This window comes from Pleurodeles waltl, chromosome 6 (genome assembly GCF_031143425.1).
Source record: "Pleurodeles waltl isolate 20211129_DDA chromosome 6, aPleWal1.hap1.20221129, whole genome shotgun sequence".
Classification (NCBI taxonomy): Eukaryota; Metazoa; Chordata; class Amphibia; order Caudata; family Salamandridae; genus Pleurodeles; species Pleurodeles waltl.
Genome location: NC_090445.1, coordinates 111,764,584 through 111,789,656, shown reverse-complemented (window position 1 = coordinate 111,789,656; position 25,073 = coordinate 111,764,584). Strand labels below are relative to the sequence as shown.

General features: G+C 41.8%; 1 protein-coding gene across 1 annotated transcript in view; it reads right to left on the bottom strand.

Annotated features, from left to right (window-relative positions):
• PIP4K2B (phosphatidylinositol-5-phosphate 4-kinase type 2 beta) overlaps nt 1-25,073 on the bottom strand; it is a 320,769-nt gene that overhangs the window by 192,208 nt on the left and 103,488 nt on the right. The window contains exon 2 of the mRNA XM_069237479.1: nt 14,709-14,806. Coding sequence (XP_069093580.1) covers nt 14,709-14,806 — 98 coding nt within the window. The remainder of the gene's footprint in view (nt 1-14,708; nt 14,807-25,073) is intronic.

Here is a 25,073-nt window from a genome sequence, read left to right as displayed (position 1 = left end):
TTAATTGTTGTGTCTTAAGAAGCAACTGCACTACTATATACCAACATCCACACCATGTTATGTTACAAACAACTGTAAAGTGGATATCTACTATTTATATAGTCTCCTAGCACTTTCAGACCCTGGATACACATTATGGCACTGTGATAACGGCAAGTCAATGTGGTCTTTAGACACACTATTTGGTTGTGTTTGGTAACATTTATTTGGGTGACAGCAATGACAGAACTGACTAATGTATTAATGATACAGTGCATTATTCAAGCTTCATATCTAGAAATCATCAAGGCAAGCCCACTAATTATAGGAAGATACTTGTAACTGTATGAAACCTATCTTGAATCCAATTTTCTCGACAGCCCATTTTAAGAACATGCCCATATTTGCCCCGTTATTGCCTTGAATTCTTAATTAATGTGCACACAAGCATCAAACTTTATTGAAGATACAGACCGAGATTGCCAGAAAAGAGTTAGCTTGTAATAAATTAATTTTATGAACAAAGAAGTGGATCCAGAATAAGATGAATATATTCACTGAATATCAGTGCATGACGTTGAGCCATGTAACAAAACTGTTTAGCAAATTCTATGCCACCAAGGAAAACAGTTCATGACAGCACCGTGGCATCCAATCTCTTGTGGTGGATAATTATGTGAAGATGTTTTGGACACTGAAAGGCCACTTTATTATATGAGTTTTTTTTTAGAACTCTAATAAACTACTTTGTCAGTGGAAAACGTTTACACGCAATAATCAAGTCTGGTAAAGTGCTAAAAGTGCTGGGCAGATTTAATAATTTTTTCCCAGTGCAATAAGAAAATGAAGACAAATAACTTTAAAGAAAAGCTAAGACTGAACTCGAACTGTGCGGCAGCCTCCCATGAACAAATGTGCCAAGACACTCTGGCAAAAGAACAGGCCAGAACAGACCATTTGAAAGTATATTTCTCTGAAAGATCACCAACATAAGAAGTGATTTGGGCATAACCACAGCACTGTTCCCAGGGTCCCGTCATATCGTGACTTTGGCTTCTACGAGTGCCTACTTTTTCCACAGCCTTTTATCCAACTCCAGCTTTCCTTGACTTGCGCATTCGTCAACTAGGGCAAAGGACATAACATATTTTTCCCAAAATTTAAGAAGCGCAAACCCATGTACAAAATAGTTATAAATCATTTTAATATTTAAGACACACTGAATATAAAAATACACACATAAAAGCAATCAATTAAATCTAATAACTGCATTCCTACTTTCATTTGAGTCAAGAGAGCTCTAGAAATTACTCTGAGCACAAAGGTAACTTCCCACTACTCCACGCCTTCCTGATTTCATCTGGAGCTAACCTGCCTTTGATGCCCACAACAGATTTTTTTTTTTGTTCATCAACATTTTTTTTTACCTCTATAACATTTAATTGGCTCCTCTAATTTTAATTTATTCTCTAACCCAAAACTCAAATCACCACTGCATGGATACATTTTTGGTCTTAATTCACTTGACTTCTTTAATAGTTTATTTGTAACATATTATTCGTATTTTTGAAGTGCTCTTAATACATTTTCTTTATAGCAACTACTTCCCATTGCACTGGTGGTTTCATTTGTCTTGGACTCACTCCAGCTATCCAAGAAAGAGCAAAGCAGAGTCTTTAGCACACCTGTTGACCATGCTGTGGAGGAAACTCTGGTAAAGCACATATACACACACTCCCTTATCCATCTTATGCCTGGCCAGTGATTTCCATACAACTGAAGCCCAACACTAAAGAGGTTATGGTTCATATTTAAAAAAAAGGTTTAATTCTAAAAAGTCTTTAAAAAAAACAAAAAAAACATTTCTCTAACAACTATACAATAACAATATTAAAATCAATAATAATAATGATACGAATAATAATACCACCAATAATAACTGTCTTAGTGTTAGTATTAATATTACTATTCTCTGTACAGCCCTAAAGACTTTGCTTTCGGACTGATAATGTTGATGTTTAGGGCCTGGAATGGTGAGGAAGGATCAAAGATCATGGATCACAACCGTGGTGAGGAACATCCTGTTCAGAGTTCACCACAATGCCAAGGCTAACATCAGAATTGAACATTGGAACTCAATGAAGTGGCTTCCTTTCTCATGGAAACTTCCCAATGGTGAATTGATCTCTCCTTTTGGTGAAGAACAACTTCTGTCCAAGGCTTCCCTAAGTTGGATACTGGTCTACTTGACCAGATAAACGTTATTTTACTGGAGTTTGAGGGGACATTTTGCTTGTACCAGGGACACAGAATTTCTTACCACTTTCCCCCTTGATGGCTGGGAGGGACCCAGCTGTTGTGATCTGCTTGAAAGGAGGAAGAACCCTATTGTTCAGTGAAGAGAGGTGATCAGGCATTTGATCAAGTGGAAGATCAAAACAATGCTCAGTTGACTGAAAGCCTCCTTGGATGATATTAAAGGGAGCGACAGCCCAAGACCTGCAGCCATGCGGACCAGAACACTACAGAAGCAACTGGTGTGACCACAGGTCCACTATAATGAACTGCTCAGGAGTACTACACCCCGTGACACTGCATTCTGTCTCCATCTCGTCTCAGAGATTTCACTTCTTTAGTGACGAGTTAGTGCTGTGACTGTTTTCTTCTACGAGTTATCCTGGAATCTAGTGCTCAGCTCTTACAGTTCTAGCAATACTGATGGAATTAAAAAAAAAAACAATGATAAGTTTGTTGCGTTAAATTCCAGGGTCTAGTGCAAACTGGAAAATCCAGTGGGTGCCTTATCCAAACCAAAATATTGCCTGCATCCAGCTTGTTTCGATACAGGGGCCTTGAAGTCTAATAATAGAAGTGGTAATTTAATGGGGGCTATCACCATTCCAGCACCTTATTCCTCTCTAATATTTGAGAAATTTGTACCGGAGAGAGAAAGGGGGAGGGGACAAACAGCACTTACAAATGGCAACATTAACATTGCAGTATGAAATGCTACACGGAAAAGTTGTTATTACTATTTACAGCCAGAATAGGAAGATAAGCATTTCCGGACGATTACTGCCTAGAGGATTGAGATGTAACCTTCTTGAGTGAAAAACGTAATTCTTAATCTCACTGTTTTGCTGGAAAATGGTTGATTAATGTCATAATCTTCTGCTACATGATAGAGATAAAAAAAAGCACTTCGCGATGATCACCCACACACATTATCTTCAGGCCAAATATTTAATGTAGCTAAAAGAAGGACTTTTTAATCTTAGGACTGTTCTTAACTATTAAGTACAAAATAAAATGAAAGACAGAGACTGTAAATAGGGAACAGTCTTTCACTTGGACCTGAAACTCAGATAGGAACTCAGCAACTGAAAGTTGAATATCCCATAAAGAAAGAACATCCAACAGAGTGTCTGGTCTAAAACCATAAGTCAATTAAAGCAGAATTTCAGTGGAGAAAAAAATTATAAAGAACTAGTAAATCCTGAACAGACCAGAACTCATGCTTAGGATTCTCAAAGTGGTCTGCAGTGTATGGTCAGGTTTACATTTGTAATGCATGGCATAGCCTTGTTCTAGTTCTAGAGTTGTATTAGGGGGTCGAACTGAGAGGCATTTGTGGGAGTCGTGGAGGGGCAGTTGATTTTCAGGATTGTACCAATAAGCTATGAGTAACCCTGAGACTGCTTAATCTGTGGTGACGAGTTGCCATGACTCCAACTGCTACAGCATCAAAAACCTACACAGAAGGATCCTCGTCTGCGCCAGACTTCCAGCAGTTGCAGGTAATTTAATCTAATGCTGTGAACACTCTTTCAAGGTGTGGAGTGTAACCTACTTTTCATTTGCCTACTGTTCACCCTAAGTGGTGGTGATTGCTTCCACTACATATTTTGGTATATATTCTCCTTTTGTCATTTATTTGCGCAAGCCAGTTACCTTTAATAATTTCTTGCATTTGTCTTCATTTTTTAAAACGTTTATTGTTGCGGAAACTGCAGTGCCTAAAAATGTTTTTTTTTTTAAAGCTAAAACCTTTGGTCCCACAAATTACACATTGCAATAGTTCCCTTGCGGTTCCTGCCAGAGGATGGGACTACTTTGTATAGATATGCTCTCTGTGAAAGGAAAGAATGCCGCTACTCACAAAGCTAACCAATGACTCAAGTGGCACTGTCCCTTTCCAGCTTTATGCTGTAGAACGTGGAAGTAAAATATAAATGACAATAACAGAGCAGTGAATGAAGACATATGGAGCAAAGTCTTTGTGAGTAGGTACATTATACATATAATTTCAATGAAATGAAAATATCTTTGCTTTGGGCAGGCCTAAAAAAAGCAAGCCTTGGCAAAGCCAATAGGTCTCACCTTTAGGGCCTAATGGCTTTGCCAATCCATTTTAGCCATGATGTACAGCATAGCTAGTTAACAAAGAAAATACTACTGCACACACCTACAAAAATGACCCAGCTGGCTCTTTGTTTTATTTATTTCATTTTTCTTTGATTATCCAATTTGGATTTTTTGGGGGGGAGGAAGTGGGTGGGGAGGAAGCAACACGGGTGGGCGGGCACAAAGCTATAAAAGGGCATCTGGATGGAAGCAACCGGGAGATTAAACAAGCAAGAGGTAGAGCTAAGTGGAGCATGGAGGGTGGGGGAGAAAAGCAAACCGACGAGAGAGGCCAACACAGACTCTAGGAGGGAGAGACATGCACAGGCAGAATTACAGTGAAGGTAGTTGGGAACACACAAGAGTGAGGGCATCACGGAAGGGGCAGGGAGAACCACATGATAAGAGGGCAGTGCAGAGAGGGTAAGAGAAACACTGGGGAGCTGGCTGGAAAACATGCACTCTTGTGGAGTGCTTAAACTAAAGGAAAAAAGTAACACATGAAAAAAGAGCAGTAGAAGGACACAGCAATACAGCCAAGCTGCAGGGCCAGGACAAATAGGAGAAGGAAGGCCTGCACACGCAAATGAATAAGCAGCAAGTGAGATCCTGGTTCGTCACACTATTTTTGATAGGACAGTATGAAAGAATGCATAACTGGGGGCGAGTTAAAACCATTTGAGACACATCCTGAAAGTTTAACTGGCAAACTAACTGACTAGTTCTTATAATAGGTTTCAAATCTCTACCGTTTGAGTTCAAAGGTTGGAACGCCAGTGGGAAGTTGTACATAGCAGAGAAATGGCCCATTGTATTGGGGTAAACTGATCAGCCATTACAGGGAATTACCTTAGACCTCAACATTTTAGAGCAGGTTCCACCTCTGGGTGATGATGCAGATTTAGGACAGTCACTTTGTAAAGAATTCTCTAAAGTGTTTTCTAGAGAAATTGGGAAGTTTGATTTTATATGAAAAAGCAGCCTTTTTTCATGGATGGTGCAATTCCAGTCACTCAAATGCAGAGGCATTTGTGGAAATCGGAGGCGAGGTGGAAAGAGAACTCCTAAATGACTAGCCTGATTAGACGGGCCTGATATGCAAATAGCAAATTCGATTATGGCTCAATTAGAGACATTTAAATAAAAGCATAATTATGGATACTTTTCTTTTGCCTGAAACTACTCAATGTCTGCCATGAACAGGGGAGTTAAAGCATTTTCTATCACTGACAAAGCCTTGGCTTACCTCCATGTACCACTGCTTGAGGAAAGTAGGAATCTGATTGCCTTCATTGCACCCTTTGGGTGTTTCCAATTCATCATGCCTTTTGGGTTGGCCTCTGCTGTATTTCAAAGGCCAGTTGTTCAGGGACCACAACGGTGTCTTGTTTTTTAAGACAATTTTGGGCATAGAGAAGAATGGGAAGGAGGAGGATTGCCAATTAAGGAAGGTACAGGACGGACGGGTTACCACAAGGTTTAACACCTGAATTTAAAAAGTGAAAATTTATGATGCAGTCTGTAACTTACTTGGGAAATAAGGTGAGTAAGAAAGGTGTTATATGCCTAAAAGGGGGCCTGCTCCCAGAGCAATGTGGGGTATTCCTTAGGACTGCCAGAGTTTTATTCAGTTTGCATACCATTCTTGCATACCATTCTGCTACTAAAACTTGTGTTTTAAGACAATTATTCAATGACAAATAGAATTTTGAGTAGAATACAAAAAATCACCAGTGTTTAGTCTGAATTAAGAGGACATTTGTAAAACGAATCCACTTCAGCATTTTGACCTTAGTATTCAGAGTATAATAACCATGAATGCCAGTGGGAAGGGTCTTGGTGCTGTGCTTTCCCAAATAGAACAAGACAGAAAGGTGGTTACTGTCGCTTTTGACCCCCGTTCCCTCTACCCCACTGCAGAAAATTACTCTGTCATCAAACCTAAAATGTTCACCTGCATCTTGGGAATAGAACACTTCAGGCTTGGTGTCTGGGGTTCAGATTTAATTCTCAGAGCAGGTCATAAACCACTTACTAAGACCTTATCTACTAGTGGCCTAGTAAAAGCTTGTCCATGGATCGCCAGGATGTCTATGAGCTTGTTTGATTACACAACAGAGTGGAATAAGTCCCTGGCATTAGGAATGGGGTCACAGATTTTCTGAGCAGATTATGTCTTCCGTGAAACTAATGTTGATGTAATGATTGGAAGGAAAGACTCAGTGTCTAATGAGGAGGCAACTAACTCTGATGCTATGTCCTAGGACGTGTAGGTAGAAGGGTATCGTTGGGGTGGCATCTTAGAAGCACAAACGTTTGTCAAAGATGGATTCCCAGATAAATATATAAACATTCACACTGAGGAGATAAGGAGTTTTGTGAAATAAGAAGCTAGTTTATTTGGGTTTTCTTCTGAGAGTTGAAAAAACTGTGCCACTGTCAATTTTACAGGAATGGATTTTACCTATTAGTCATCTGGACATTGCCAAACATATGTATGGGTTAAGGACCAGTACTGGTGTCCTGCTATAAATTATTACTTCAAAAGGAAGGTTCTTGACGTTATTAAACTTGTGACGCTCATAACTCTCATGTTACTTTACATTCCCTGCTCAAACTCGGACCTGCCTCTGGTATGCCTTGAGAGGGCCTAGGCGAGTTTACATTTTGGGACTGATTTTTGATAAAAGTTATATACACGAGTACATTATTGGTTTTTTCTGTTTTTTTTCTTCAAACTGCCTGACGTTTTTATTTTTTAAAGGGTAGATTCGAATACAATTTTGAGGTTTCCATTTTAAATTTTCCAAAGGGATGGATTAACTAAATATGTCAAGTGATAATGGAACACAATTTATTTTGGAAGTTGTCAGTATTTTTTTTATCACAAAGTATTATTATGCACAACACCACCTCAGGATCATCTCGCTGGAAATGGTGCAGTCAAGAGCTTTAACGATATGAGTGATTATTGGTGTTAGTCAACTGGCCATGAAAGTTAGGAAATGGTGGTAAATAAAGTAACAAAAAATATCCAGGAACACTGGATAACACTTCAAATTTCTGAGAGGAAGGGACCTTTCACCAAAGACAACTTGGGATGACCGAATGAAGCAAGACGAAGTGAATGCTCACTTCAGGTTGTGAGGATGAATACCAAGAAAGCTCAAAATATATCCAAGGATTATTATGATAGTACGCATGGAGCTAAGGTGGTGGATCTTGAGGAAGGTCAAGGGATAAGTGTGATGAAGCGGTGCATGTCAAGCATGGTAGGTAACAAATGTTCATTAGCTTTGAAGTTTTAATTATTGAGCAATTCACCCAGGATGAGTAAGGTTTGGATCTTCAATACATTTTCCAAATGCACGGGTGATGTTCGTCAAGAGAAATGTCTGTTGAAGGTTCTGAGGATTTGATTCTGGAGTGAGAAGATCACAGTGATGAGGCAAATGGGTTCAGCATTACTTTGCCATGGCTGCAAGCCCAGATTGAACACAGGGCCGGTGCAGGGCATCACATTACCAAATCTGATGGTACTGCATCCATTCCAATAAAGTTGGAAAGGTACATTGTTAGCTAACTTTGATGTTTACACAATGGAATACCTTTGATGTACCACTATCAACTCAGTCATATGTATTGGTTGTAGTCCGCTTTTGTGTCTTTGTTCCAGTCCCTTAATGGGATGTCCAGTTTATTTTGTTATAATTCAAGGTGGAGGATGTGAAGAGTCTGTTCCTCCTTAAATTGGTAATACAGGAAATTGCCTTGTTCTAGCTCCAGAGTTGTGTTAGGGTTCCAGCTGAGGAGCAATAGTTGCTGTGTGAGCCATGTAGAGGAGCTGCTGCTTGTGGCTGTCCTAATGAACTACGAGTTAAAGTACTAGAAAGTCTCACATGGGTTTGTTAATGCGACATATTCCATTAAAGATTCAATGCTGGAGAATCATGAATAGTGTTTATACAACGCTCCCTCGAATTGCACCACAAACATGGTCTTATGGTCCTTAATTATAAAGATAAAAATGTCCTTATGAGGCAGCCTCCTGTGGGAAAACCAGGGTTAGGGGTTTCAAAAGCAGACTGAACTAAGTGGCTCTGGCACAGGGTGCACAGCTTTATATCAAACCCCTTAAAATGTTCCGGTACTTTCCAATGTATTAGTGTTCATTTGTTTAAATCGTGTACATAACATTTTAAATCAAACGAGCAATAGTTACTAAAAACGATATCGTTATCTCGCAGGGATGGTTATCCCTGCTCGATTAACACACATACCAATGAAATGCCATAAACAAAAAAGTTTGGTGGCTCTAAATGTTAATTTGCAAAGGAACTGGAGTACAACTGCTAGACACAAAATTACAGTAATCTAATGCATGCAGATCAGTTTGCACAATAGTGGATTTTATTCTTAGAGGCGTGGTGTGCAACAGGATTTTCCTGTTGCGTGTATGCATTAAAAGGGCATATGTACATTTTTGTTTCACAACGTTACTTGTGGATTTTTTTCAACTGCATACAATTAATTTAAAAAAAAAGCATATGAATGTAACACAACATGTCAACAAATTTGCTTTTAACACTTAATCATTAAAATTACCTCACGGTGAATTAAACACAAACCACTAAAAGAACAGAGACCAGTATAGTATACTTAATATACTTAAGTTTCTATACATGTTCTATGCGGAAACAAATCAACAGTTCAACAACTGTCCATTTTAAACTGATGTGCAGCTATTAAAAAATATATAATTAACACTGTTCTGGAGGTCCAGTTTACGTTTTACACATCTGGGGAGCTATACAAGCACAGACCCTAACTTGTGCTGTGCTGGAAGATGGTCCACTGGTCAATGCTCTACCCAAGTACAAAAGAGGAAGAAAAAGACTTCCCCTCGCTATTGTTGGCATAATAGCTCTGTTTAAAATGACTGCCTTCCCTCTACTCGCTTCATAATTACACTTTGAGATCCACAGCAGCATCTTCAATACAGTTAGGGCACTCTCTTGCTCTTTCATCCGGGCTGGCAACCAACCGAGTGTCCCTGGATAAGTGTATTCAATCAGTATATGGATGTGGTCTACACATATGAGCCCATGGCCGTACATGTGTTTAAACTACTGGTCTACTCAGCTGCCGGTAATTAATGAGTGGTTGCTTAGTCCCCATTATGGTCCTCCGTACAAGCTAAGCTCCCTTATGCCTCCTCCTTTGCCCCTATGCAAAAAGAATATGTTGAGATGCTGTCACAAAGCACTACGATGTATCAGCTGGGATGATAAGCAAATAAAACCCATCGCTATGCAGCATAGCTCTTGGCTCATGGAGATTGCAGAGCTGATGGGCTCTCTGGCATGGGGCCTCATCAGAATCGCAGCACTGGACGATGTCTGGAAAAGCAATCATATCATATGAAATTGGTTGGTGAACTGACCAACCCCAATTCTTCAGATACTTGCAGTTGAGACTAGCTAAACTGCACAAAGTTTGTTGATCTCCCTGAGCTCCACCCAACTGAAGAAAAAGTTCTAACTGACCCGCTGGATTGACATGGCGCGTTTGAAATATAGTGCTTGGTGGTGAACACCCCATACCACTGCTGTGCCACCAGGTGTGCTGCGAGGGAGACTTGGGCCACCAGAGGAACAGAAATGGAGGGAAGCTAAGATGCTGCGCCCACAGGAACTGCTGATCTCGGCCTGGTTATGCCTAATCTAATTCAGTTTAGCTGAACCATACATATTGCACTGCAGACACACAACACCACGTCAGAGGTGTCACCTAGAGGTGGGAGGTTTTTTTCACATGGTCTGGATTTAACAATCCAGATTTGCATACAACAGATTAAGAACGTACTCCCATAAATAAGGTCTAGCAGTGGCACTGTCCGACAGAACATACACAATGTGGGCCTCCTTGGGATAGTGGAGGGCTAGGAGGATTCAGAATCTAGGCACACTGGTGGGACTGAGCTTTCTCCAAGCTGAACCTGATCTCACACATCACAGGCGTGTAGATACAGGGCCTCACGTGTCCAATGTTTGAGGGGCATGGTTCATTGTGATCGAAACAAGGACGTGATCTTATAAACATAGGCTGTCAGACTAAATAACATAGAATATCAGGCTCGTGTAGTGACTCCACAGCTACTGCACACAATGTTCTCTGTAAATTTATCATTACTGAAGCATGGAATTGATACAAGACTCGCTCTTCCTTTTCTAGTTACACAAAAGCAATGAAAGTTTGTCATTTAACAGTGGGTAAGCATAGTCGCATGAGGACACAATTACGAGGCGAGTATGTATTCATGCCAACGTTTTAGTACTAGGAATAAGAGATTTTGAAAAGAAAAAAAAAAGTGCAAGTGCGCAGAGGTGAGGGGGTCGGTTGGTTAGAGACAGGGGTCTTGATTTTCCCCAGTGACGTACATTGAAGCAAAGGCAATTTTAGGCGGGAGACAGCGTAAAAAAACAAAAACAAAAAAAGGCATTTTTGGCTTAATAACTGGGAGTCTCCCGCCTGAATCTGGTCTGTTGGCATGCATGGAATAAGAGTAATTTTAAATTTGAAAGTACAAAGCAGAAACAGAAAAAAAACAATGCTGTGGAGTGAGGGTGACAGATACAAAGGTGTGACACGCATTGCTCTTTAAAGCCTCAGTCTGTGTGAGGGTGTGACGAGCTGACACCGCATTCTATTAAAGGACTTGTCCTCAGAAAGAAGCAGGCAGAAAATATAACTTGTCTGGTACTCTGGCGAACAAACAGGCTGGGTCTCTCATTCAGCCCAATGCCAATGAATATCTGTGAGCTATGGAAGACTCAAGGGCCCCTCCTCACATTTTGGGAAGGGTGGGGGGGGCGCATCCATTTCAGTCATGCCACTACACCTGAGGGGGCGGGCCCCCTTAGGGTGGCCTCAAGTGATCCCGGGGGGAGGGACATACTCTGGCCAAAAGAAGCATTACACAGATCACAGGGGGGGGGGGGGGGGGGGGGGGGGGGGAGGGGGCTGACTCTAAAAACAGGCATTCTTTGAGCAGGTTAAAGAAAAATGTTTAGAAACAGTTACACACAGTTTCCAGAGCACTTTCTGAAAAATGCAACAATGTAAACATGCTCAACGAGTCAGTTTTGATGCTTTCTGCGACGGATTCATTTCCAGGCAACAGTCAAAACGTCGATCACTTCTTGCAGTAACACATACCACCTCTTCCCACCCACGCCAAGAAACGCTGAGCTACAAGTGAAATGTATTCCTGGTGGGTCGAGCTCCAATGGACACGTGTCACTTCCGCTTCCCCAAACCCCACCCCTGCGTGAAGCTAGAGTACCGGAATAGGAAGCGATAATGTCAAAGTTCGACTTCACTCTTCTCCTCAAAATGTCCTGTCATAACCTGAACAGCTCAATCTGGTTTCTCAGCACTGAAAGTGAAGAGGAACATTTAACCGAGTTTTATAGTGTACACGAAATTAATTACTAAAACAATCTGACATAGGCTTTTCTGCCAGCTAACGAGAAATCATGAAACGCCTATACTAGGCTGCCATGTACTGAAGACGTCGATAGAGAGTTAAGTCAGATGGCTTGGATAGAGCTAAGAATCTATTCTAAATTGTTGCCTTGGCATCTACGGCGGTCAAACCCGCTGACATTTAATTATCGGTGTGAAATGATCTCTTTGCAGAGAGCATTTCATTAAGATTATGTCTCTTCATTTCAGAAATCACTGCACTCTGTGGTATTTCTGGACATAAATCAGAAGATCTTAGCCTATAGAGTCCAGTAAATCAATACACTGAAAAATATTTCTTGTGAATAATCCTGCCGTGTATACTTACGCTAGGATCATGAGTCTCCCTCTTCTAGTTAAGGCACAGACTGATGAACATACTCATCAGAACTAAAGTCAATTACTTTGTTATATTATTCACGATCAGGTTCTTACATTGCATTGAACGACTTTAGTTTCCTACTCCACGCCGTAAACGCTAGACTGTGAACTATATCAGTGAAAAACAACTAAGAAAACATGTTTCTGCTGGCCCAATGTGGTAAAAATGCCTGATCTCCATTTCTGGAAGGGTTGGGAGAAATGATGCCAGAAGAAGACCACAATTCATAAAAGGGGTGGGGGGGAAGGTGATAAGATGAGGTTCCATGTCCCAAGATTTGTCCCTTAAGTAAATCAAACACCCAAATGATATCCCAGTCCTACAACCTCAGTGCTCACATGCCAACAGGACGGAAATCCTTCACCCACCTAGAAGGTGGCATGCAACCAGCAGGTTCCTCCTGGCACTGGTCTACTCGATTTAAGTGCACCCTAAAATTCCCAAATAACATCTTTGATGGACGTCAGGATTCTTCATTCTAGTCCCCAAAGTGTAGTAGCAGTACCAAAGTGTAGTAGCAAACCCATACAGAGGGGCCAACATTTCTATGCCCTATACTCATCCTCCAACGAGGCATAGGGGCCAACATCGGGGCCAGCGACCCTCTCTGCATTAAAGAAGTGAAAATAAAAAAAAGATTAAATAAAGCAAAAACAGATGGTCATGCTGTAGATCTGGTTACTACCGTCTTCAAAGGTAAGTCTGTTTGTCTTGCTTTGTCTCACTAGGGTGTTTTTTTTTTTTTTTTTAGCCAGGCAGAAAGGTTGCATGCATGTCCCTGGATTGCATGCACCTCTTCTGAATGCCCACAGCGGACACGTGACAATTATGGGATACATCTGTCTTTTCACCTGGCAGAACATGCAAGGTTTGAATAAAGATCCCAAACTCCCTAAAAATATCCAATGAAGTGGCAAGCATATCGAACATTAGCAGAGCTGATCAAATGAGGAAAGGAAAGGTATGTTTAGTGGGGTGGCATCTTGAATTGATTCAAGTCCCACCAAGACACTGTTGGGAATAACCTGTTACAAAAGTGTGAAACCTCCGAAGTGGCCAAACCTCATCACAGCATTCATAGTTGGGACTAAATTATCCGTTCATTTGTTTTCTGCACATCACATGGAATTATGCATTACAAAATCCAATTCAATTCACTGACCCAAATTATTACACATAGCCCTATGCTAATGCTGGAGGTTATATGAATGCAGGGAAATACTACTCTGAAACACAGTGTTCCTGGTGGACCACTGATGTCTATAATTTCTAGCTTCTTTAACAATTTGACCTTAGAACTTCTCAAGTTAATAAGCATTTTTACGTGGTTAGCAATTCAGTGTGGTTGCAGTAGTATCTAGCTCCTGTGTCTTGGGAAATGGCCTGAGAGTGGCCTCTACACCTGGCTCTCTGGGAGCACAGTGTACAGCACAATGTACCTAGTAGTGAAATGTGACTTATCAGGGACTTAGTAAACATGGCAGCAAACCTGCAGCTTAGTGAAGCTAAGTATGAGGCTACTGTAGGAGTTTATGCTTAACATAGCATATGAATCTAAAGCACATTTTAAATCAGTCCTTACTACCACATACAACACCCCCCCCCCCCCAATAACATTTGGGCTTCTCTGATCATTCAATAGCACACTATAACCACCACACATCATCATTTCAATCTCACCTCCAAATGGTCATACTCACAAAGTACATGTAGACAGAACCTTATCACTTTCATGAGTACAACAAGGCACCAAAGCCAAACAAGAGTGGCCAAATCAACCACTGTTACACACCATACCAACATAAACCCTATTTATACACAGAGAAAAGTATTGTAAATTTAACAAATTATCAAACAAATGGCATTGTAAGAGCAAGAGTTAGATAGTGAGGCATATAAATAAACCCCACTTGAGTCGAGCATCGGATAATTTCCCCCCCAACAAAGCTTCTAAACTTTAGTCAATCAACAAAATATTCTCCATCAAATAATGGTTCTTTGAGTTCAATGGCCTTCCAAGATCGGCAAAACAGGGCGTCAAGATAGAGAATATGCTGTGTTCCAGAACTATGGTGACTGACACTACACAAATGCAAAATAACATAACAAAATAACTTCTCTGCATGTAAATATAACAGGTTGTAATTGTGATCTCAGTATAGTTTAAACTGTAGCTCCAAAAACCCTATTACATGAAGTCTAGAAACATGCAATCATATTAAACCAGTGAAGATGTGCTGGAGAAAATTAGGTTTTGTGGACTTAAGCCTAGATGTACATTGTAGAAAGTTTCTTTGACCAAACACAAAATTAAATGCACATACTTTATATGACAACTGAGAAACTAGTAAATGAATACTCTGCAAAACATTACGAACTGTCAACACTAGGTAGTATGCACAAGGAGTAAACCTACTTGTTAAAAAGGTGATTGTCCACCTTAATCTTGCTGTAGGCTTTAAAGTCATCAGGCATCAACATGACTGGGACAGGAACATTACTCAATTCATTGATCTGAAAGATAAAACAAATGTACATTTTAGAATGCTAGATGAAAACTCATTCTACATAATCTCAGACTGCACGTGTACAGCTCAGAACCAAACCTCAGATGATCCAACATTCAACTTTAAGCCATAGAAACTTTCTGACTGAAGTCTTCCACTCCAAGAAGGAGCAGATTACAGAAGCAGCTCACAATAATATATGACTTTGTTGTCTTCTTTTTACATTTGCCCTAAACTGGGGGGACCTTAAAATGTTGTAAGCATATTCAATTCATGATGTGCGGGGCTTGAAAACAAATGCCATTCCAGGGGACAAGTAACTGTGAAACAACAAAGATACATGTTGACACAGATGTTAAAGAAACTGGAGACCTGAACTCAAACATTTTCTATTTTACTGATGAAATATCTAAATCAAGCTCATTATTTATACCTTACTCCCTTCAAAAGTAAACTGCTTAGCAACAAGGAGACACATTGGCCCATTTATTGTTCAAATCCGAAATTCACCCTAGTATATGGGAAGATATTTTCCCTCTACCAAATAAATGTGATTGATTATCTCTATGTTGCTTCATGTTCAACATTTATATATGCTCAACCACATGGTTACTCAAGCAGTACCTTATAAACTTCCAAATATGTGCATATGATGTGTAAATCCATGTCTTGACAGCCAACAATTCAACCATCACCACCACGTTTGGACCATATGCACCACTGTATAAAGCATCACTTCCTGAAAGGAGCCAAGACTGACTTTGTCATGATGGGAGAAACTAAACCTGTGAAATTACCTTAACTTTCACCGTAGCCTCGGAACCCCTCTTCAGCCATTCTAAAAGCTAACAATCGGAAGATAATTTTCACCTCCAGCTCTCGTTACACACAACTGTCAAGAATATCAGTATCCAGCTCTTCTACCTAGTATACATAAACTCCTCCCAATATTCCAGACTTACCAGATGAGTGGTCATGTCACACCTAGACTATTGTAATAATATGCATGCATGTATGTAGTATTTCTGGACCTGAACCAAGCCAAAACGCAGAGTTATGCCTGGTCATAGGCAAAAAACAGTCAAGAAATTATTTTTGATGTAGTGGAGTTCTCCAATAGTGGAGTTCTGCGCCCATGACCCAGACAATGTTCTCATTAAGAAACTCCTTGGAAGATTACAAACACCTCTGCAAAACGGATCACATCAAGCCTTAAGTGAACGCCCTCTACTGGCTTCCAGTATAAGCGGATGTCAAATTCAATGTTCTATGCATGGACCACAAAGACTATTGGGGTAAAGGCCAAATAGATACATGATCTAATTGCACATCACCAAGAAATGTCTGCTCATGATCCATTGACTTGATCCCCAGATCAAGAAAATGAAACAGAGGTAGATCTCAAGGAGTACAGTGAGACCCAGACTGTGGAATGTCTCAATCCTACCTTTAGATCTGAACCCAACTACATGTGATTTGCTAAACTCTACAAAACTAAGCCTTTAGGATCAACTTTCTAACAACTTCAGACAAATCAGGGGTAGTGACTGAAGAATATCAGACAGAAGCATTCACCCTATTTTCCAAGGCTCCAGCTCCCCCCCACTCTTTTACCAAATTGTGAACGGATATCTCCCTCTCTCAATCTGAAGTAAAACTAACAAGTGGTTCATTAAGCGTTTGGCGGGTGGAAAAAACTGTCCGCCAAACTCCCGCTGTCAGGTTACTGCCAGTGTGGTCCCCTTCCGACGTGCCCCATTACAGAGTTTCAGCCCTCTGGCCCAGCGGGAAACAGCCCACAACATTGATGCCGGCTCATAATTGAGCTGGCTGCAATGTTGCAGTGCCTATGGTACACTAGCACCCGTTGCACTTTTCACTGTCTGCAAAGCAGTGAAAAGCGCCACGGGGGCCCCTTGCACCCCATCTCCGCCAGCCTTTATATGGCGCGGCACCCGCCATGTAAACGCCAGCGAAGAAGGGGGGGTTGTAATACCCAGGGCAGCACTGTTTACAGTGCTGCCCTGGTGGATTGGGATCAACAACACTGCCAGACCGTCAGGTGGCCGAAAAGTGGCGGTCTGACCGTGGAGCAAGCAAAACAGTCATAATGTGACTGCCAGACCGTCAGGTGGCCGAAAAGTGGCGGTCTGACCGTGGAGCAAGCACCACAGTCGTAATGTGGCTGCCGGACCGCCACACTGGCAGCGGTCAACCCACCACCATGACAGTTTGAAGACCACCAGGGTCATAATGACCGTCTTAGTGTTTACAAAATTCCACTTCCCCTAGATCATAAAGCTGTTTTGAAAAGTCAAAGCAAATTCAGCACACTGAGATGGCCAATGTAGCAAAAACAAACCCAGTTAGATGACTCCAAGGTAAGCCCTACTTAGGGCATCTTTAACAGTATTGTGCAAAAATAAAAAAAGGAATTATTTGATAAAAAACGAGTACTAGGCCGATTGGTAAGGCTGACATCTGCAAATGTTTGGCCCAGTTTCTTTCAAAACACGGCAAACCATTAGATAGAGCTCCTCAAAACATTAATCTCAAAAGATGACGTCCTCTCTTTACTCAAAAGTTAAAGCGACAGTCTGTCAATACAACCTGGATGGCTATACTCCTCCTTCTCATAGGTGTTTTCTTCATCTTTTTGTTTTACTATTCATTTGCTACAGTCACAAGGCTTTACAATCAAGCCATTTACACAGGCCCTGCTATCCCTGTTTGCAAAAAAGCCGATCTCGGGTCCAGACGATGCTAGCAGTGTCAGACCTATAGCTAGCCATCTACTTTTAGTAAGATACTGGAGAAGACTCCGACCTTGCACCTAAACAAGCATCTCAATAAAAGAGGTTTGGCGGTCAGGTGTATGCCCTCTTAATGGCATGGAGACCACCATAATTGTAGTAGCAACAGGTCTTAGCATTTGGGGTCTGCAAACAGTTCTAGAGCCTTAAACTCTAATTGCATACAGCGCTGCCTGCTATTCTGCTGCAGCTGGCTCGGTAACTGAACAATCTGCTTTATCAGACTCAATAGCAGCTCCTGAGGTTGTTCAGTGCTCACCGATCTTTGAAATTGTACAAGAGGAAAGAAAAAAACTCTCTCTCATAAGCTTTACTCTGTCCCCATCACCCTATACCTCTTTCAATCTATCCTCCATCCCCACTCTCTGACTCATCCTAAACCCATTCTACTACTATGATCTCCAAAATCACCTTGCCTAAGCTCTCCCCTCCTCTACCACTCCTGGCTCAGCCCGAACCTCAGTTTACTACTATGATCTCCCAAACAACTCTATTAAATTCATCCTCAATTATCTCACCTTTGACTCATCCAAAACCCCTTCTACTATTATGATCTCCCTAACCCCTTTCTACAGACTCCTCCCTCCTCCATCTTTCCTTTACTTATCCCAAGCCTCATCCTATTACTATCAACTCCCAATTAATACTTCTGGATTCTTCCCTACATTATTCTATTCAAACCTACTGACAAACTCACATATCATCTACTCAAATCAACTCATACTAATACGAATACTGTACTCATACTTCCCTATACTAATCCACCACTAATCGTTTTGGGTTTCAGAGTAGGGTGCTACTCGCCAAAAAGCGCTTCGACGCCTCGTCAGGAGTTGTAAGCGCTATATAATTAATATCCTTGTAACGTCATTGGCCATTCGCTCTTCTTGTTCTACTTGTAGCTCTTTCAATCTTCTGTTTTCCTCTGCCATTAGGAAGGTTTCATACATTTGCAGCTCATGTTCTTCCTCCTCTGCAGGAAGCATTTCTTTTCAAATCACTTGCTGCTCTATTTACTCAGAAAATTGTTTCCCAGAAGCCACTTGAAGCCACATAAAAAGCATATAGAAACATAAGTATAATACAAGATTAATGAAATCTATCAGTTACAGTAACAATCACTAAATAATTTTCTGAAAATTAGTGACTCGTTACCGTACAAGAAAAGATCCCAAAAAATGAATCAGGTGATAGCAAACATTCACAGTGGATATATGTAACAATAAGTAAAGTGCTTCCCCATGTGTTGCTATTAAATACTTCGAAATAACCGGAAAAATAGCTTTCTATGTAGACATGAAAGACCCAGACCCAATACCAGACCCAGCCAGAATAAGAAGACATGATTTAGATCTCGTTTCTTGGCACCACAATGTAGACAACCTTAGATGAGCATTGGCCCCCTTCCCTTCTAATCCATATATTTTCCCCTAGAAGGGGAATGTGAATTACAGACTTAAAAACAAATACGTGTCCATCACCTATTTTAAAGGCACTACAGTTGCTGAATCATGCACTAAACAAAAATACGTCTATGCCAATTGAACTCTTACATGGGTGTCCAAGGTCCAAGAATAACAGCTCTGGCTCATTTTCAGGCTCACCAGTGATTATGTAAAGGAGTGTCTTGCCCCTTGGTTAAATGTATGCTGGCTATCCTCTCACCAAACGGAAGACAACTCTCATGATTGTAAACATATAAACACTGATAGACACCTGCACAACCACAAACTAAAATGTCATCCAAGTAAAGGAGAACAAGCGAGAATAGGTATTTTTTTTTTCTTTCTGAAGGGGCCAACACAATGTAACTTTGTAATACAAAGTAGCAGCAATTTGGCCTAAAATTAATCAGCTTGAGTTTTATTTTTATTGGATGTCACTAAAATGTGTCCCTTCTTCCCTTTCTTTCCTCTAGTTTTGTGTTCTTGGATTATAGATTTATAGGCTAGAAACATGTTCTAGGTCTGATCTAATTATTTTATCCACTAGAGAACCTAGGAATATTAAAATCATATTTGATATTTGCCAGTGTTTAATTCTTTCACTGAGTGGTGAAATGGATGGCTCATAAGCATCTGGGCCAAAATGTACTATCATACTTACCCACAGACAGAATGGGTAAAAACCCTTTGATATATCAGCCCCCTTTTCTAACAAGTAAGTATTGATAGCATGGCAAACATCTCACGCTTTAAACATTCAGTGCAAGGTGTGGTGACAGTTACCTGTGGAAAGAGTGTTGTCACCAAGCACATGGGATGTAGTGAAAACACGACAAGACTTTCTACATATCAACAACATTCACAGTTACAATGCATGCCACTGTTATGTGTAATATTTTCAGCTAATCTTGGCTTTTTACTCAACAGCACTTTACGCTGGGATTTTTAAGCCCACAGTTACAATGTTAATAGCAAACGTTCAAGGCCCAGGATACAATGTAATGGTTGTTAAAAGGTCAGGACTGACAAAGTAGGGCAACTGCCATGGGGACACTTGACAGCCATTAATGTCCACACAGCAGGAGCACCATCATAATGTAGTCAGGCAAAGAGTGCAAAAGCATCAAGTTTCAGGTGCCTCGGAATGCAGGGGGCTCAAAATTATTTTGGAGTAATTAAAAATGTTAAATGTTGCACGAGGGGGTTGGGCACCCCTACAGTGTCATAATGCTCAGTTAGGAGTTGGTAAATGGCTCGAACCCTTGCCCAGGATATGTTTATTGAAAAAATTTGAATAATGCACTCTTACTTTTTCATCCCATTAATCGAAGTCAGTAAGAGTGCAATATGCACTGCTTAAAACATATGTCTATCGGGCAAACTGCCAATAGGAAGACTTTAAATGCCCCACATTACTTCTCCTTTAAATTAAATATGAGTTTTATCAAAATGACTGCAAAAAAAGGTTTTATGAACACTGTAAAAAAAACAATTTTCGGTTATTGTGTGGGTTAGCCATCTGAATAAACAATTACTAGCTCAGATTTCGAAAGGTTTGAAAAAACTGAGAAAACACCACAGAAAAAAATAAAACCTGAAAACAGGATAGCCTAAATGTATGTGAATTCATCTAATGTGGCTATCAGAAAATCTGGCATGGATTCAGTGCCCCTACACGTATGCTGGGTCAACCTCGCTCTATTAAGTAATTTAAAATTATTATTAAGTTATGGTTAGCAGCTATCAAGCAAAAGGCAATGGTTTTGATTATATACCAAGTAAAATGGACGAATCAGTGTCACAGAAACTAAAGTATTTGTTTAACATAATGTCATTTAGTATACAAACTTGGCTCTGAACAGGAGCTGTCAGAGAAGGCAATAATAGATTAAGTACATATTTAAAAAATGGTTTTAAGAGTGGCAAACATGAATTGTTTTCAATCCTCCTCTACAGATATATATTGAACTGTGTGTTCAATAATAGCTGGCAAAGCCACCTATAGAATCGAGTAAGACAATACGACTGAAGGAAGCACAGCAGGTGGAGTTAACAGAGACTACTCAATGTGGTCAATGGGGAAATCTACAAATGGATGACAAAGACGAAATGAAGATGTACATAATTATACGCGGACAAAACACCCTAGCCACAATGAGTTGAATGGAAATACAACAGAGCTGATAAGGAATGACTGATGCGTTAAATGTTTCTTGCCAAAACAACACCTGTGTGAAAAAATGCAATGTCAGAACAACATGCATCAATTTATAAGCTCACCCAGATATTATGCTTTCCTGTTGTGGTTAACTACTTTAAGTGTCTAAATCAGCTCAGCTGCATTGCTTACAACACTGTTGTGAAAACGGTGCTGTTGTGGTTATACTCTTTATTAAAATATGAAGTTTAAAAAACAGATCACACCTTAGCCCCACTGTTTCAAATATTCACTTAAAGATCAAATATTTAACTCAAATATCTATGAACATATGGAAACCTTGCACATATATTGATGGGAATACCCAAGACATTGACAGTGGAACAATTATACCCACATTTTATGATTAGTCATTGTTAGACCCGACAGCCTTATAGATCAACTCTGTTTATTGATTTAAGAGGTAAGACCACATTACACAGCTCTATGCCTACAACTTTCCCGGCCAGCAGCAAATATCATCTATCCGTGGCCCCAAAAACGGGTTTCAGGCAAGGGAACGGATATATCTTGGACTCAGCGCAACATTGCCTCTCTCTCACCTCAAACAGTAGTAACAAGAACAGGTATCATATAATAGGAAACCAGCAAGAAAGAAAAAGAATATAGAACAGAGAAAAACAAAATAGAGCAACCTCACTCCTCCCATCAACACACAGCCAGATTCCTCCCCTACAACCATCCACCAGGTCTGTATCTCATCGCCCACCCCCTCCCTGAGCGCCTCCACCCCAATCAGGTATCGCTAAGCAATCGCAGCACTCGTAAGTATGCAGGACACGTAAGTTCGTTAAATTCCGCAGATAGAATCTGAATAAACAGCCTCCACAGGACTTCAGTTCCGTCTGCTCTCTTGTTGGCTGACAAGGTTAATTTCTCCATCGCTAAGATATACCAGAGCTTATGAAGCCACGAGGTATAGCTCAGAACTGTATCCGTGCCCCAGAGTCCAAGAAGCACCTGATGTGCCGCATTGAGGGCAAGAGCGATCAGTCGACTTCTCAAAGACCGGAGGGGGAAGGTGAGAAGATTGGGCAACCCAAAGATAGTATATGTCGAGAACCTCAGAATCTCTGTGTGGAATACCCTGTTTATGTCGTCCAAAATGTTGTTCCAATATCTTTGCAGTTTCGGGCAGTGCCATAAGTGAATGAGAGTGCCCGTATTACCACACCCTCTCCAGCAGAGCTCAGATTTGGCAGAGTCCCACCCCAGCACCCTCACAGGGGAGTAGTACCAGGAAGTAGCTATCTTGTAGACCGTTTCAGCTCCCGGTGTATTGTGAGCTGTGTGGTGTACCCTAAAATATATGTCCACCCACTCCTCCTCTGTCAACTCTCTCCCTCTCCCATCGTTTCTGCCCCTTCGTCTTGGAGAGCGGTGTGGCCTTAAGGAGGTGCGCATAGATTTCAGATATCAATCACTTATCATCCTTCTTCCCTACCAGCCATTTCTCAAATTATGTAAGTGTTCTAGCCACTAGGGGTTTAACTGTTGGCTGCAGTACCCAGTGACGGACCTGGTAATACGGCAATCTATCAGCTTCCGTTAGGTCATAGGTCTTCCTCAGCTGGTCAAAGGGGATAATACCATCAACGTCGAATAGACACCTTACTCTTTTACACCCTTTCGCCTGCAAGCCCTGAAAGCCCTCCGAGTGTAGGCCAGGGGCAAACTCAGGGTTCGCACATATCGGCGTCATGGGGGAAGGGAAAGTCGTCAAGCCGCATCTAGTCGCCACCGCATCCCACACCCCAAGAGTCACACCAGTGATGGGGGATGAGTAAAGTCCTGTCTCTCTATGCCTACGTCGCAGCCAGGGTTCCTTCCAGATATGGGACCCTGCAACCACCTGATCCATGAAGCACCAGTGTTTCTCTGTCAACTGACGACTCCACTCCAGGAAAAAGCGCAACTGAGCCGCCTGGTAATACTTTAACAGACACGGAACCCCCAGTCCTCCCCCAAGCTTTGAACGATATAAGATGTTTTGTGGGTTTCCAGCCCCAAAAAACTTTAGAATCGCCTTTTGAAGCGTAGCTATGGTATTTGGCGGCAGAGTCAGAGGAAGCGTCTGAAACAGATAGAGAATGCGCGGCAAAATGGTAATCTTAATTGCCGCGATCCTGCCGAACATGGATAATTTGTGCTTCCCCCATAGCTCTCAGTCTTTTAGTACCTCTCTGGAAAGGGCAGCATAATTCAAACAAGACGTCTTTGCTAAGACTATGCCCAGGTATGGGATGTGCGACGATGCCCATAAGAAAGGGAATCTAGAACGTAATTCCTCCTCGTGGTCCGGGGAGACTGACCGGTTCAGGATCTGAGATTTCTGCATATTAACTTTGAACCCCCAAAACTGTACCAAATGCATGCAAAGCGTCTGCGAGCGCTGGAAGTGAGGTCACACGCTCTGCCAACGCAAGGATCACATCATCAGCGTAGAGACTGATCAGGTGATAGTCCCCCCCCCAAATTTGCTCTCTATATGGAGCCTCTGGCTCAAAGACTTCGAGCTGACCTGCGAGTTACAGGCATCAAACAGAAGCAGGGAGAGTGGGCACCCCTGCCTCGTTCCTCTTCTTATCGGAAACGGAGTGTCGGCCCAACCCCAAAGCGCTGCTACACCCGGAAAAGATAGGGCCAGTGCACCCTATCAAACGCTTCTCTGCGTCAATAGTGAGAAGGAGAGCTTCCCTATGGGACCTATGCGTTTTATCTAACAGGTGTAGAGAATCCATTTCGTATTATCCCCGCATTGCCGCTGAGGTATAAAACCAGGCTGGTCTGGGTCAATTAGCCCGGGCATATAGGGGTTGAGGCGCTGTGCTAATATGCCTGTGAACAGCTTGGCATCTATGTTTAGGGGCGAAATAGGGCGATGTGATCCACACTCCTCCGGGGCCTTCCCGGGTTTATGAATAACCGTAATAAGGGCTTCAAGCATACTGGGGGCAAGGGTCTTGGTCTCTGTAAAAGAGTTAAACAGCTGGGCGAGCACAGGGGCCAGCTCCGGACAGAAGGTTTTATAGAAAAGCAGAGTGAAGCCATCCGGACTAGGCGATCTCCCCACCCTTAGACGCGAGATGGCCGAAATTACCTCCTCCAACCGAATAGGCTGGTCAAGGAGATCTGCATCCTGCTCCCTGAGTGGCGTAACTTCACAATCAGACAGATAGGAGGAGGGGCAGAGAGCAATGGTCGTGTCCTCCGCATACAACACTCTGTAAAATTCGGAAAAGGCCTCTGCGATCTGCGTATCAGTGTGCGCCACCCCCTGAGAGGGGGAACGCATCATCTTTATGGCAGAGGCATGCCTCTGAGCCCTTAGCTTCTGAGCCGGGAGTTTCCCACATCTATCGCCACCTGTGTAATATTTGTGTTTGTCGCGCTAGCGCATATTCCGCTCTGTCCCAATCCAACCTCTTCAACTGCATGCACACCTTCTCTAACTCTCTCCAGACACTGGGAGCTCCCGTATGCTTATGAGAGCGCTCCAGGGCGGCCACTCGCTTCTCCAGAACCTCCCTCCGGTCCCTGCTAGCCTTATTTTCTTTAGCTGAAAGGGATATCACATCCCCCGTACGACCACTTTAAGCGCCTCCCAGAGCCCAGAGAGTCTCTAAACTAGTTAGCCTATTATCATTCTGGGCAAGATGGTCTCTAATCGCTCGTCTCACAGCACCATGTCGGAGATTGCAAAATCGTGTCTCGGAAGCGCCAACCCAGTCCCGTGCTCGGTCACGACCCAGGTGAACCATCACAAAAACAGGAGCGTGATCCGCCAGAGCCCTGGGC